Source organism: Brassica rapa, chromosome A02 (genome assembly GCF_000309985.2).
Source record: "Brassica rapa cultivar Chiifu-401-42 chromosome A02, CAAS_Brap_v3.01, whole genome shotgun sequence".
Classification (NCBI taxonomy): Eukaryota; Viridiplantae; Streptophyta; class Magnoliopsida; order Brassicales; family Brassicaceae; genus Brassica; species Brassica rapa.
Genome location: NC_024796.2, coordinates 18,673,799 through 18,689,466, shown reverse-complemented (window position 1 = coordinate 18,689,466; position 15,668 = coordinate 18,673,799). Strand labels below are relative to the sequence as shown.

Below are 15,668 nucleotides of genomic sequence, written 5' to 3'. Positions count from 1 at the left end.
ATGGCGGCTCAGCGTGACTTATTGATTCGGCAGGTGAGAGCTTCGGCTAGATGGGAGCTTATGAAAGAATGGTTGGAAGGAAAGATGGAGCACTGGGATCCCGAGGAAGAATATCGTCAGCATCTGCGTTGGTCTGAGGGATTGGGTCGCCATTCTGGAGGGGTTTCTCCAGTCAGCTTGAGGTCCGTTGCGGAGTCTCAAGTCTCAGCTGGTCCGTCATTCTAGATGCTTTTTGTCGAACCTGTTTTCTTTGAATAATGGCTTCTTGTTGACTTTCTTGATTCTCTTTGGAACAATGATTTTTCCTAATGAATTCCTTTTCCATGCAAGCTTTGTTTCTCGTTCTCGTGAGTATGGGATTCCAAGATCGGAATCTTAGCTCTGACGATATAGGATTCGGAGGTCTTTCTGGGGATCCTAAGGTCGTTGGCCTATAGGCTATATAGATCATTTATAGATTTTGGTTCATGGACTTTGAGGTCGTTTAGGAACTTCTATACTGAGGATCCTGAGATCATAGTTGGGCCCCGGGGGTTGTAAAGACCTGGAGGTTTACCTTTTCCAGGTCCTGAAAAAATCATTTCAGGGCCCGGAGACTGCTTGGGGACCGAAGGTTTTCAATAACCCGGGGGTTCTGAATTATTAGTTTAAGGGACCGTATTCTGCCTGCATAGGTCAGGCCGCTGCCGATACCTATTGGGATTTCGCCTTCTGCCGCTCAGAAGTTGGCCACTATCGAGTTCCCGCGCTGCATGCTTCTTCTGTAGGAAGCCACTATCAGACTTAGAGGGTGCCGGTATGGGTGAAAACCCAAGTGCCAGGCTTACGCTGCTTTCCACGTCTGGAGAAGCAGGATATCATAGGGTGCTCCCGGACTTTTGCACTTTTGCTCCTTGTTATCACAGTACTTTTGCAATTATACCTTGTGTCCCCTATATTATTTAGCACATAGCATTTTAATACAGGGCCTTTCACGTTTGGGTATTTATTTAGTTTGGGACCCCAATATGCCTGAGGCTATATAGGGGTTTTTAGGTAGTATTGACAGCATACTCGAGGTTTGCGCAGACCCATTCCTACCTTATGTCTCATACCCGTTTTGTTTTTATGTGGTCGTACCACTTTTTCATTGAGGGTTTGCCAGGATCGGAGGTCGCTTGGACTTAATCCAGCTTGTTTGCCCCTTTAAGTATTATGGTATTCCTACTACTCTTTTATAGTCGAAACTATTTTATTGCATAAGCTGTGTCCGGAGACGTTTCAGCGTTCATAGGAGTAGAAATCCGTAATGCATAAATAATAGATATAGAAAATATGATCTGGGGATCGATGTTTAAAATGATAGGCTCTGAGGTGCAGGGCATTCTAGCAATTGGGTTGTATTTTACCTTTAGCGTCTTGCAGCCTGTATACTCATGCTCCCTGCACCTTGATTTCCATGTACGGTCCCTCCCATCCTGGGGTGAGTTTCCTAGTTGTTTTATCTGCTCGTCGTAGGACCCAATCGCCTTGCTGAAAGGTTCTGGTTCTGACCTTCTTGTTGTAGGTCTTGGCTACTTCCTGCTGGTAGGACCAATTTCTCAGTCGAGCAGCTTCTCTTTTTTCGTCGAGTAGGTCGAGACTCTGCGACATTAGCTCATGATTTTCCTCATGAGAGGTGGTCCCCGGGACCGTGGTCTTCACATACATCTTGATTGGGATTATGGCCTCTGCTCCATATACCAACGCATAGGGGTCTCCTGTGTTGCTGTCTTGGGGGTAGTCCGATAGGCCCAAAGGACTCCATGTAGCTCTTTTGCCCAGTTTCCTTGAGAACCCTCCAAGCGTTTCTTCAGCATATTTACCACAGTCTTGTTTGTGGATTCCGCTTGCCCATTAGATTGAGGGTGTCGAGGTGTAGCGAAGGAGAGTCTTATGCCCCAATCTTTGCAGAACTCCTTGAAATTGTGGCTTGTAAACTGAGGGCTGTTGTCTGTAACAATTTCCTCTGGAACCCCGAACCGCGTGATCACGTGCGTCCAGATGAATTGTCTGATATGGAGGTCGGTTATCTTGCTGAGTGCTTCTGCTTTGCCCATTTCGAGAAATAGTCGGTTACAATTAGGAGGAAGACCTTCTGCCCCGGCTCCATGGGAAACTTCCCCACTATGTCCATGCCCCATTTCCTGAAAGGCCAGGGTGAGCTTATGGACTTGAGATACTCTGGAGGTAGTTTAGAAACTGGAGCATGTCTTTGGCATTTGTCGCAGAGTTTAGCCTTTTGATTAGCATCCTCGGCCATCGTGGGACAGTAGTACCCCATTCTTTTAGCTCTCAACACTAGGCTTCTTCCGCTGGAGTGAGACCCATAATCTCCCTCGTGTAGTTCCACCAGGATCCTAGCTGCTTCACGGGGTGTGAGGCATCTCAGGTATGGGCCAGAGAATGACCTGCGATATAGCTTTCCCTGAGAGAGGCAGTATCTAGCGGCTTTCTTCTTAATTTTCCTGCTCTCATTGCGGTCTTCTGGGAGTATGTCATCCTCCAGATACCGGACTAAGGGAGTCATCCATGTTTCTTCCTCTTGAATGGCGGAGACCTCTTCGTTCGATGGCTCTACTAGAGTGGCCGGCCATTGGGGTACCAGCAAAGGGATACTCATCTGGGTATGCGTCTCAAAGGCGGACTCTAGGTTAACCAAAGCGTCGGCTTGCGAATTCTGTTCTAGGGGAATCTGAGTGAGTTTTCAGCTTTTGAACTTCTTGATGAGACGCTGTGCGGCTGCCAAATACCAGATCATGCTATCATCCTTAGCCTGATATTCTCCTTGTGCTTGATTGATAATTAGTTGGGAGTCACTGTAAACTTGGATATTTTCTGCACCCAGCTGGTGGGCGAGCGATAATCCAGCGATCAAGGCCTCACACTCGCTCTCGTTATTTGTTGCCTTGAAGTTACATCTTACGGATCTCGAGGCCGTGTTCCCTGCTGGAGACGTGAGCACGATCCCTACTCCTGCCCCTCGAACATTATTGGAGCCGTCTACATGCAAGGTCCATTCTCCTTTTTCTTCTACCCTGTTTCGGAGACGTATCTCCTGTTCGAGAACCGGAAGCAGAGCTGGAGAGAATTTAGCTACAAAATCTGCTAGGACCTGGGATTTAATCACTGTGGCTGGCCTGAAGATCACGTCGTATTCCCCAAGTTTGACTGCCCATTTCCCGGAAACCTCAGGCTTGTGCAAGACCAGCTTTATCGGGAAGGAGGTAACGACCACAATTTGGTGAGCTTGAAAATAAGGCCGCAACTTTCGAGCGGCATCCATCAGGGCTAGGGCCAATTTCTCCAGATGGCTATAACGGGTTTCCGCATCCAGGAGGGCTTTACTCACGTAGTAGATTGGCAGCTGCTTTGTTCCCTCTTCTCGGGCCACGACGGTGCTGACTGCATGTTTTGAGACCGCGAGATACAATAGCAAGACCTCACCAAGCAAGGGTTTAGATAAGAGGGGAGGAGTGGTGAGGTAGCCTTGAGCTCGTGGAAAGCCAACTCACACTTCTCGGTCCACTTGAAATCCTTTGGGTTCTTTAGGGTTTCAAAGAAGGCATGGGATTTGTCGGAGAGTCTGGATATAAAGCTGCTCAAAGCCGCCATCTTACCGGTCAGCTTCTGGACTTCTTTGACGTTTCTTGGACAGGGAATCAAGTGGATGGCCTTTATCTACTCTGGGTTGGCTTCGATGCCCCGGTGGGTCATAATATACGCTAGAAAATTTATTTCTGGAACTGACGCTGAATGAGCACTTGGCTTGGTTGAGCTTCATGTTGTATCTTTGCAGAGTATAGAAAGCTTGTTGTAAATGTGATATATGATCCTCTGCTTCCAGGGACGTTACCAGCATATCGTCGATGTAGACTTCCATAGTTTGCCCTATCTGATCCGCGAACATCATATTTACCAGCCTCAGGTACGTCGATCCGGCGTTCTTCAGACCGAAGGGCATGACCTTGTAGCAATAGATCCCCCTGGACGTCATGAAGGAGGTCTTCTCTTGGTCTTCGGGATGCATGAGTATTTGGTTATAGCCGGAGAAGGCATCCAAGAAGCTCATTAGTTGGTGTCCAGTTGTGGCATCAACAAGCTTATTGATGTGAGGTAGAGGGAAGGGGTCCTTTGGACAAGACTTGTTGAGGTCCGTGAAATCAATGCAGACTCGCCATTTTCTATTATTTTTCCTCATTACGACCACGTTGGCCAGCCATTCTGGATACTGCACTACTCGAATGAACCCCGCTTATAACAAATTTTTGACTTCTTCGTTGATTATATTATCTCTTTTTGGAGCAAACTTCCTTCGCTTCTGCCTTATAGGTTGGTGCAAGGGATCTACTTGCAGCTGGTGCATAATGATCTCTGGGTTGATCCCGAGCATATCCAAGTGGGACCACGCGAAGCAATCAGATAATGATCTAAGGAAGTCTATCAGCCTTCTTCTAAGCCCCTCGGAGAGTTTGGAGTCGATCTTGAGGTTACGGGTCGAGTTTCCTTCGATCAACGGCACGTCATCCATATCTTCAATCTTGGGTTCTTCCGTATGTGGAGCATGAGGCTTGCTTTGCGAGGGTGGAGCTACCTCAGCCCGTTTCTTTAGAGCGACCTGGTACAGGGGCGAGCGGTTTCCTGATCTCCTTTAATAGCTCTAATGCCCCAGGGTGTGGGGAATTTTATTATCTGATGGAGAGTAGAGGGGACCGCCCCCATGTTGTGAATCCATGCTCGGCCCAGGATCCCGTTATACGAAGAGTGTCAGTTAACGACTAGAAACTTTGTGTGTAAGCTGACTCCTTCAGCGTAGGTAGGGATGATGGTTTCCCCCGTTGTTCGTTTGATTTCTCCGCTGAACCCGATGAGGGGGGTCGCTTTGCCTATCATGGCATTCTCCTCCAGCCCTAGACCTTGATATGCGGCCTGGAAGATGATGCTACAAGAGCTACCACTATCCACCAGTATCCTCTTGACCAGACAGTTCGCTATAGTAAGCGAGATGACGAGGGCGCCATGATGTGGAGCCAAGACCTTCTCTCGTGCTTCGGTAGTGAAGCTGATACCACTCAAATTACCTTAAGGAGTGTTACTCTCATCAAAAGAGGTTCAGATGTAGTACTTAGGGATCGAATCCACAAGGAGCTAGGGAACAATTGAATCTAGTGTTTATTAATTCTAAAGGTTATAAATTATTTAAATGAAATAGCAATAGTAACAAGCGAAGTAACTAGTAACCGTAACTTGGTTGGAAATGATATTAGATGCAGGGCCACTATTCAGGTGTTGGAGATTATAATACCTATAGATGCCTAATTGTTGCATGCATGATATGTTAGAGCTCAATCGCTTAACTCAGTGATCAGCTGTCGCATGTTTTACTGGTTAACAGGCTAGATCTCGTGTCTCAACGGTTAGTATATCGACAACGAGAGAGTGTCGATCGATGGTCCTATTGGGACGTCGACCGATACACCTTTGCCAACGTCGATCGATAGTCAGTTGAGGACATCGATGGGTTCTAGCCAAGCCTATGCGCGAGTATGATATGCCCTACTAAGATACTAAATTGGTGGTTAGCCCTCTCTAGCAGTCCTAATATGATAGATAGATGTCAGGATGGGATAACAAGGGTGATTGAATATGCAATCCTATGATCAAGTTCTAGTTAGCAAGGCTAAAACAAGCAATGAATACAAATCTATCATAAATATCACAACAAGGCAGATCTATAGTTTGGGGCCAATCCCACAAACCTATCTGAACCCTGGATCTAATAATTGAACTACTCAGACATAGCAAAGCAATTCATAACAATGAAGAAATAGAAACTCATAGTATAGATGAAAAGAAATGATAACAAGGAGTTCCAATCAAAAGTGATCTTCTCTCCAAAACTTGTAACAAAAAGGTCTCTACCCAAAAAAGCTCTCATGCCGTCAAAACACTTAGGCAGTATATAATCTACTAGGTTAAAAACTCGTCAGGGCATTTTCGTAATTTGGCTTGGCCTTGGGTTTTAAGTCTGCTGAATCCAAAATGTCGCGTGTCTTATGTCTCGACATCGATCGATGGTACTTGTATACATCGATCGATATAATTTTTCATCTGTCGAGGCATCTCATGGTATCGATCGTCAGCACTGATGCGCATCGACCGATTGTTTTTCCTCTCGTCGACCTCTACGTGGTCAGCTCGGATAAAATGTCCTTTAAGCTCCAAAATGCTCCAAAGTCATAGCTTTACTCCGAAATGTACCTGAACCTGAAAACATACCTAGAAAAGTAGAAAACATAGATATATATATATATATATATATATATATAGTAAAACACCTATATACCATGAATGAAAACGGGTCAAATCCAAGGTATATCAACTCCCCCAGACTTACCTTTTTGCTTGTCCTCAAGCAAAACATACAGGCAGTCTCTCTGAAAGAGGTTTGAAAATATTAGGGACTTAAGATTTTAAAGCAAGAAATCTTTTCCTCAACAATTTTGCAACCACATTTAAAAAGTCTTAATCACATAAGCACACTATGCAATATCCTAGCTTAGCAACCATTTCTAACATAACACAACTCATCAATTCACGTCTGACATCCCCTCTACTGATTTCATTTCTTAGCATAAATATAAAGTGAATGCTTTACCTTGGGAATATCGATCATAGGATGCAAGGATTTCAGACAAGTATCTGGAGCTGCATGTAAAAGTTAGTTCCAAGTTTCTCTCTCTCTAATTTTCTCTCTTGAGTCAAAGTATGCTTCCATTGCAGGATCAGTGACCAAGATTGGACAGGCTTCCATGAATCAAAACTTAATGGTGGTTGCCACCAAGCTCTGTTCACTACTTTTTGACATATATCCAAGAGTTCTTTGCGAAAGCGAGCCTTGAAGATTGCCGCCTCCAAGTCCCGTTTCGAACTCTTTTGTTGGAGTCTTTATGAATAAAGCCTTAATGGTTTTAGCCACCAAGTCTTGTTCAGACTCATCCTAAGCAAACAATAGATCTTATTTATTTTTATTTTTATTTTTTCTTAAATACTAACTATTCTAGGATAAAAATTTAGAGAGAGAAAATGTGATAAATAATCTACACCAGGCGTTACCTTCCAGACTTGTCCGAAGAATCCGATCCCATGTATACCAAGCCCCAAGACAAGCGGTTATGTCAGGTTTAGTGTTGGAAATCAGCTTTGGTTGCTTCATACGTTTCAAGGCAAGTGTGTAGTTGATAGGTTGATCTGTTTAGCATCTATAGTGCTATCTGCAATCAGTAAATCTAAAATGGTGCTAAAGATTGGTTAGATACTCAATTTTAAATCAATATAAGATTATTGTCTCTATTTTCAATAGCTAAGCATAATTTATTAAAATTCCTTTTATATAAGAATAAAATAAATTATATCAGTAAATTTCCTCCCAGACTTAAATTACACTGTCCCAGTGTAACTCAGTCGGAGTTATGATGAAATAGTTCATGATGTACGAAATGTAATACGTAGGGAAGATACATCTGACCGTAGTAGATATCGATCGATGGGAATATGTTACATCGATCGTCGTGTGGTTGTCCATGTCGAGTGATGTCGACGTCTCGTCGGCGGTCGATATTCAGGTCTTCCTACTTGGGTCTCCTAAATCTGGAAGAAATAAAACGAAAGTAAATAAATGCTAGCTAATAAAACCTAAATAAAATACCTAATAGTAGGTTGCCTCCCACTCAGCGCTTGGTTATAGTCATTTAGCTTGACTGTGGTAGTGATTGGCTATTTGGTGGAGAAACAGCTGCTTGTTGGAAAACAAGCATCCACGTCATCTCTGCACATTCTGGACCAAGATGCAATGAAGCTTCTTGTGGCCTCATCATTTCTTGTCCATTTGTCATCCATCTTCGCAAGTACATTGGAGATGTTTTGTAGCCTATCTTGAATGTAGTCAATGCTGAATTGGTGCCAGCCTATGTTGTCATAGGCGTATGCTGAAAGTTCTGTCAGTTCCTTTTGCATTGACTCTATTGTCTTGTGTATCAGCTGCTTGCCGGCTTGTGTAGACTCGGCATCGATCGATGCGATTATGTGTGCGTCGGTCGATCTCGGCGACTTAATATCGAGCGATTTCGCTCGTGTACTGTCGATCGATGCTGATATTTGGTGCTGAGCTGCGAGTTGCCTCTGAATGGCTTTGACTTCTTTCTGTAGCCATTCTGCGTGGCTGAGTCCACTGATTTTGTTGTCGAATGGAAAGTAGATGTCATCGCATAGTTTGTCAAGTCGTTCCTCCCTGGTATATATAGGAGTGTAGATCTTGGATGTGATCTTGTCAACCTCTGCTGCTGTGTAAGGAAGTAACTCCACAGGATTCTTGCCATCGATCCAAGGCCCTCGTAGCCTGTCAATCGATGCTGATTTTGCCTGCAAAAAATTTTGATTAGTAATGTTATCAATATCCTTTTGGGCATGAAGTAATTGACTAGACAATTTGTTTAAATCTATCATGACTGGTGCTATAAAGCGGTCATGCATGTCTTCGTAAATCCTCAGCCTCTCATTCATGGCTGAGACCTTAGCGTCGAGCGATGTGAATGTACACACGTCGATCGATGTGGCTGGTTGTTGGTCCTTCTTGCGAATGGTGTCCAGATCTTGCTGTAGTAGCTCGATTTTAGTGCTCAGCCAGTGCACGTTGTTGTTGAGAGGGTAGTATACGTCGTTTATCCTTGTGTCGATGTATGAGACTTTCCATTCATCCTTGTGTTGTGCTGAACATTGCGGTTCTGCAGGGATCTGGGCTGTAGGAAGGCTGACGTCGATCGATGGTGCATGTGGTGCGTTGATCGATGCTGAGGTCGTTGTTTCCTTCTCAAGTTGCTGACATAAATTCTCAATTTCTGTCCTCATTTCTGCCATATTTCTGAAAAGGTCTTTGTAGCCTCTAGCCAAAGGTTGATGTGTATCTTCTGCCAATGTTTTGAGCTCCTCTCCCAGTGTTTCCTGAGCTCCACAAATACCAAACACCATCTCATTGATTTCATCTTTGGTGTAGAGTTCTGGTGCCAGTCTTGTGAGTGTGAAGGAAGTGGCATGTTCTGGAAGACAGATGTGGCTCTCTTCAAAAAGAGATGCTCTTTCCAGTAATTTCCTGATGTCGTCCTTTGTGATAGGTATCATCTCACCAGCTACGCCTCGTGCGTGTCCACACTCATCTCTGTAGACTACATACTCGTCCCTTCGTTCCCAAGTGAACTTTCTGGCTCCGTATATGTCATAAGTGCGGTTTCTAAATTCATAACGTCTGTCGTTCGACGTCGGGTCATCCCTATCGATCGACGTTGGTGTTACTCTGTCGATCGATGTCTCAGTTGTCCCGTCGATCGATGCTTGCCCTTTTGGTTAGCGTGACAGATCTGGATTGATTTATGTTGCGGTGACTCCTACGTCGTTGTTAGGCTCTGTTTGAATGACGTCTGGAGTCCCACGTTGCTGTGAGAATAGGTTGTCAGGTCCATTGGCTACTTGAAGGATATCTGCTATGTCCTCTCTGGACACTTGTAAGATCCTTTCATCTATTGCACGTGCGTTGCCATCTGAGTCCCTGAAAATACCAAATTCATCAGGTGTTAGATAACTGTAATCAATGTTTGCATTATCATTCAATTTAGAAATAGAAAGATTAGGGTTTAGAGTAGTATCGATCGATGTAGATACATATGCATCGATCGATGGTAGAGTAATTTCTGCAGAACTTGTGTTCTTGAGATGATTGCTCTTCATGGATTTTCCTGTTGATGTAGAAGGAAGAGTGTTCATCTTATCTGCTTGTCTGTCTGCTCTGGTGTGATGAGGTGGTTTCGGGGGTGCAAAACGATTTATATAGGTATCTATAAACCTAGTTGGAGAGGGAATATTCTCCTGCTCCTGAATTTTCGCTGCAGCGCGAATATCGATCGATGTTCCTGTGTGGGTGTCGATCGATGTGAGTGGTTGTTTTGCTGGACGAGGGTGGGTATCGACCGATGTGGAGTGCACTTCGGCGATCGATGTTGGAAACGTGTTTGTGAACTTATGTGTTTTAAATCTTTCATCATGCAAAGACATTTCTATTGCACGTTCTTTCCAATAATCCTCATCGTATTCCTCTGTATGTTCCTCGTTTGATGGAGTAATTACTGTGTCAACTGCAAAACTTTCATAGAAACCACTGTCTGCCCAACTGCCTATGGAATAGTTATCATGTCCTCTCTTGCTTGGAGGTTGGAAGGCAAAGTGGGGGTAACAATGATTAGGTGGAGTGAAATGGTCAATCGGCTGCTTTATGTCGAGTGACGTGTTGTTGCGGTCATCGGTCATAGTTGACTTATTGGAATCGATCGATGGGAAAGTGGGGGTGTCGATCGATTCCGAGTACTCTGTTTCGTACTCCGATTCATACTCTGCTCCACAATGGCATGCGCCAATGAAACCAAGTTCTTTCCCGTAATCCACAGAATTAATAACCTTTCTCTTAGGTCGGATGGGGTCGTAGTGGATGTTGGGGTCTATGAGAGTCAGACACAATTTGTTGTTGTTCATGTCACATACGGCTCCTACTGTAGCTAAGAAAGATCTTCCAAGCAGAAGTGAAGAGTTCCAGTTAAGCTCGATGTCTAGGACATGAAAATCTACAGGGACAAGGGCATTACCAATCTGTACCTCCAGATCTCTTATGATACCTCCTGATCGTTTTTCTGAAAGATCCTTGAATGTGAAGGATTCTGTTGAGGGTTCGATGGTCAAACCAAGCTGGTCTGCCATGATCCTAGGGAGGATATTAACTAATGCTCATGTGTCACACATTGAATGGGGAAATTCAACACCCTTGACTACGCATGGTATTGCAAACTTCCCAGGATCACTCTTCTTCGTCAATGTGATCATGTGTTTCATCTTCTCTCTGACTTGATGAAACATTCTCCAAATGTCCTCCTCAGTTACCCTTGTTTCTCTGAAGAACATCTACAACCGGTGTGTGAAGTAAGCTTCATCAAAAGCTTTTTCGATTGGGATTCTGAGGACTCTTTTAGTGAAACCATCTATCTCCTTATCGTTAGCTTCCCTCTTATGGTTCTTAGAAATCTTCTCCTTTCTTTTCCTTAACCTTCTCCCTTCAGTTTCTTGTTCTTCTTGAACTGGTTCTGGTGAACTATTTAAAGGGTTGGATTTATGTTCGGGTGGGCTAGCTAATGGTTTAGGTGGTGGTCTGAGTGCGTTGATATAATCATTATCGATTGAGGGTAACCGCACTCGGTATGTCAGAGGTGCCTGTCGATCGATGGGAGGTGTGTGACGATCGACGTCGGACTCACTCTGTCGATCGATGGTTGACTCAACCGGTCGATCGATTTTATCATAGAAAGGGGAGGATGGGTGAGGATGCTTAGCTGCGAATTCCTCATGAGTTAGAATTCGAACTGCATTGCATTTAGTCGATTTAGCGGACGACGTCGATCGATGACTGGAGTAATCCGTCCATCGATCTTCGTCATGGTCTGTCGATCGATGCGAGTTAATCGACATCGGTCGACACCATTGGGATCCGCCGAGACTCATGGAGCTTTCGATTTTGAAGTCTCCTTCCTCAAGCTTTTCATTTCTCACCACTTGCCAGAAATTATCATCTATGATGGCATTTACGTGGTGTTTCCCTTTGTCGACTCCTGCCTCTCTAGCAAAAGCTTCTTGCCTCTTTATAGTCTCGTCCGTCTGAATTACTTGCGTTTCAAGTTTTCTCACCTGAGTCCCTAAGGTCTCAATTTTGGTGTTCAGATTGTTGTAGGCGGAGTCTATTTTACCGTTGAAATCCACGGTGATTTGTTGTTATCCCAACAGTACTCGATCAAGCATCTCTTCGATCTTGCTTTCCTGAGTCTGGGGTGGTGGATTTTGGTAGTAAGAGTTCGAGTAGCTTTTGCTGTTGTTAAGGGGTTTTTGAAATTGTGAACTATGGTTACTTCTTTGACCATTTCCAAAGAAGTTTATCTTTCCGCCCTGGTTTCCAAATTTCTGGAATCCGGTACCTCTGATATAGTTCACATTTTCTTCTCCTTCCATATCTGCTACTTCTCCTTCAGCTGAACAGACTTGCTTCCTAAGAAGCTCGTGCACCACATCTAACTTAGCTCTTACTTCGTCCATCTGTTCCTTCCCGATAGAGGCTACAGACTTCTTCCGTTCAGAGTCAGTGTTTTTGGTGCTGCTGTTGTTAGCAAGGTTTTCGATAAGTCTCACAGCTTCCAACGGATTCCGAGTAGTGAAATTTCCTTCACTCGCCGTATCAAGAGCCATTTGATACTGTAAGGCGAGACCTCGGAAGAAAGTGCTTAACAGCTGCACTTCGTTAAACCCGTGGTGTGGACAGTCTCGCTGGAAGAACCTAAATCTAATCCACGCATCTTTGAAGGACTCTCCAGCCTCCTGCGAGAATGTGGAAATTTTTTTCCGAAGTTCTTCAGCGCGTGCCTCATCGAAGAAGTTTCGTAAGAAAGCATTTTTGATGTCGGCCCAGGATGTTAAAGATCCTGTGGGTTGCTGCCTAAGCCAGTGCATCGCTTCTCCATTCAGCGGTCAAAAACGGTCACGACGGAATTATCACCTGAAAACCCTCGGAAATCATATTTCCGAAAGAGATAGTAAAAAGAAAGATATAATTTTCGTAAAAAATAACCGATACGAAGTTTTTACGAAGAAGTATCCTTGAAGATTCAAAGCAAACGAACCAAGCTCGGTCATTGCATAACTACCGCACATACACGCTGACCGGTCGCTGTGTAGCGACCGAACTCAAGCCAAAGCTCGGTGGCTACGTAGCGACCGAGCGCTCGTCCCGCTCGGTCGCTACGTAGCGACCGAGCTCGAGCCAAAGCTCGGTCGCTACATAGTGACCAAGCGCTCGTCCCGCTCGGTCGCTACGTAGCGATCGAGCTCGGCCAAACTCGGTCGCTACGTAGCGACCGAGCGCTCGTCCCGCTTAGCGACCGAGCACAAGCCGAAGCTCGGTCGCTACGTGGCGACCGGGCTCGAGACAAAGTTCGGTCGCTGTGTAGCGTTCGAGCTCTTCTGAACATCGATACGACACCAGTTTATGCATTCTCGTCAAACCTTCAAATGCTATCTCCCGAAGACCGTAGCAAGCTCAGTCCATGTTTTCCGCTATTCTAAATCATCGATCAAACTTCGCGGATTAGAAACCGCGGAAAGTTCGTTCTTTATCAAAAAGATATTGTAGTAAACGTGTCGAGTCGGAAGATGGCCCAAAGGGACCTAAAACACAACTCGAGGCCCATCCTACGTTTTCTTAACCAAAAGCCTGTAAACCACAGGACGGTTTACGATTGGTCCACAAGGAAGGATAAATGTCAAGTTTCTGCGGATCAATACAGAAGTTTTTAAGATAATTGTGAAGATCGAGGAAAATGAAATATCTCCATTTTTATGCTATGACGGCTTAAGGGCAGAAGAGTAAAAGCGTAAACTGACCTTGGAGCTAGTATATAAGGAGTCTTAGGCGAGGAGCATGTGAGAGAACTTTTTCAGAAAAAACTTAGCACTTAGAGCAATTTAGGCATTTTTCCGTTTTTGTTATTTCGAGCTGCGACTCAATTAGGTTTAGCCGTCTTAGGGTTGCTAGAACTAGGAATCTCGCCGACAGCCCTCGAGCCCAGGCTTATACCTTGTTGTAAACGCTCATACGCAAATTCGGAATAAGATCTTCTTTGCTCTCTTTTTCGATTTCTTATACTTTATCGTTGTTATTCTCGTGTTCTGATTGCTTGATGTGTGGTAATTAGCAGATATCCTGGTCCTCTGGGAAATTAGGGTTTTCCTAGTTTCCTTATTTAAACGGAAATCGACAGTGCAAATTTCGGTTCCCACAGTTTGGCGCTAGAAAGAGGGGGGGGTACGGATCAATCTAACCCGCAAAAGTCACACCACTCTCAATCAGACATGTCAACTAATGACGCGGATAACGTGCAAACTACTCTTTACGGAGGCATCGGCACCGATCTCCACACTCCAGCAGCGGACGTATCCGCGGCCAACGCACAAGCCAACGCCGCAACACTCGAGGAGTTTAAAAAGATGTTCACCACCTATGAGAAAAGGTCGGAAGAACAGGATAAGCTCGTGAATACCTTGACCAAACAGGTTGAAACCTTAACGGCAAGGACTCAAGCAATCCGTCCCCACGGAACCACCAAAATCCGCGGGAAGAGGCTCGACTTCGCTACCCCACTCGACAGATCTGGAGTCGCGCGGGAACGGTCTTCCGGTCAAGACCCTAGCGAGAAATCTCCCATCGAAAAGGGGAACCCTGAAAGTCTTCCGCCCCCTACAAAGGACTCGGAGGATAACGAAGCCGAACGCATTGACCTGGATCCTAGCGATGTCTCCAACGACACCGACGAGGACGTCGACAGACATCCAAGAAGGACCAGGAGCCGATCTGCTCGGGAAGGCTCCCCGTTCAAAAAACCAATGACGGAAGAAGAGGAAATCGCCTATTGGAACGAACAAGAGGACTGGCTGAAAGGCAAACCGAGCTCACTCGCAATAAACGCCGACAGGCTCGGAAATCCACTGACGAGACATCGGATATCCGTGATCTTCGCGACTACATCACCAAGACTGCGGCAGAAGTGAGAGTCGTAAAGTCTCAAATCCATCATGCTACTAGTGCTGCCCCCAAAATCGATCGACTGCTGGAAGGAGCTCGAAAGACCCCTTTTACCAGTCGCATTTCGAACATGAGGGTGTCCGATCCGGGAAAAATCAAAGTACCGAAGTACGATGGTACGGCCGATCCAAAAGCGCACCTTCAGGCTTTCCACATCGCGATGGGAAGAGCTAGACTGAAGGACGGCGAAAAGGATGCCGGCTACTGCCGCCTGTTCGTCGAAAATCTGGAAGGACCAGCGCTCGAATGGTTCGAACGCCTCCATCGCAACACCATCGGGAGTTTCCGACAGCTCGCGTCGGAATTTCTCAAACAATACTTTGTATTCATAGACAGAGAAACGTCCGATGTTGATCTCTGAAGCCTCTCCCTGAGGGAAGACGAACCCCTCAGCGAGTTTATCAGTCGGTTCAAGCTGATAATGTCCAGGGTCAGCGGGATAAGCGACAAAGTGGCCATCGACGCGCTGAGAAAGACGCTCTGGTACAAGTCGAAATTCAGAAAGTGGATAACTCTCCACAAACCGCAAACGATCCAGGACGTTCTCCACAAAGCGACGGACTACATCATAGTTGAGGAAGAAACTAAAGTCTTATCGCAAAAACATAAGGCGGCAAGACCATTCTCGAAGGACGTGGATCCGAAGGGGAGAAAAAAGAACCCTCGTAACGACAAGTACGTCCATCACGAGGGGGAAGATCTCCAAGGAGCGCATAATTATGCGATCAATTCGGATCAGGGCCGGACCACGGGCAACACATGGACTCGTAATCAAGGGTATGACGAAAACACCTTCTGCGAGTTCCACCAGTCCCGAGGACACTCCACCACCAACTGCAAAGTCTTGGGAGCAAGACTAGCCGCGAAGCTACTCGCTGGAGAGCTCTCGGAAGTAACTAGCGTCAAGGACCTCATCCTCGATTCTGATCGC

General features: G+C 45.4%; 1 protein-coding gene and 1 non-coding gene across 2 annotated transcripts; one reads left to right on the top strand and one right to left on the bottom strand.

Moving 5' to 3' along the window:
* Positions 1 to 2,047: 2,047 nt before the first annotated feature.
* LOC108870565 lies at positions 2,048 to 2,641 on the bottom strand. The gene has a single exon (XM_018656062.1). It carries the CDS (start codon positions 2,639 to 2,641, stop codon positions 2,048 to 2,050), a length of 594 nt encoding a protein of 197 aa, XP_018511578.1.
* Positions 2,642 to 12,403: 9,762 nt separating this feature from the next.
* Positions 12,404 to 12,509, top strand: LOC117132242. The gene has a single exon (XR_004455802.1). It is a non-coding gene; the product is annotated as a small nucleolar RNA R71 (small nucleolar RNA).
* Positions 12,510 to 15,668: the final 3,159 nt, after the last annotated feature.

Excerpts from the sequence above, each read along its gene's own strand:
- LOC108870565 (XM_018656062.1), bottom strand. The coding sequence starts at position 2,641 with ATGAGTATCCCTTTGCTGGTACCCCAATGGCCGGCCACTCTAGTAGAG.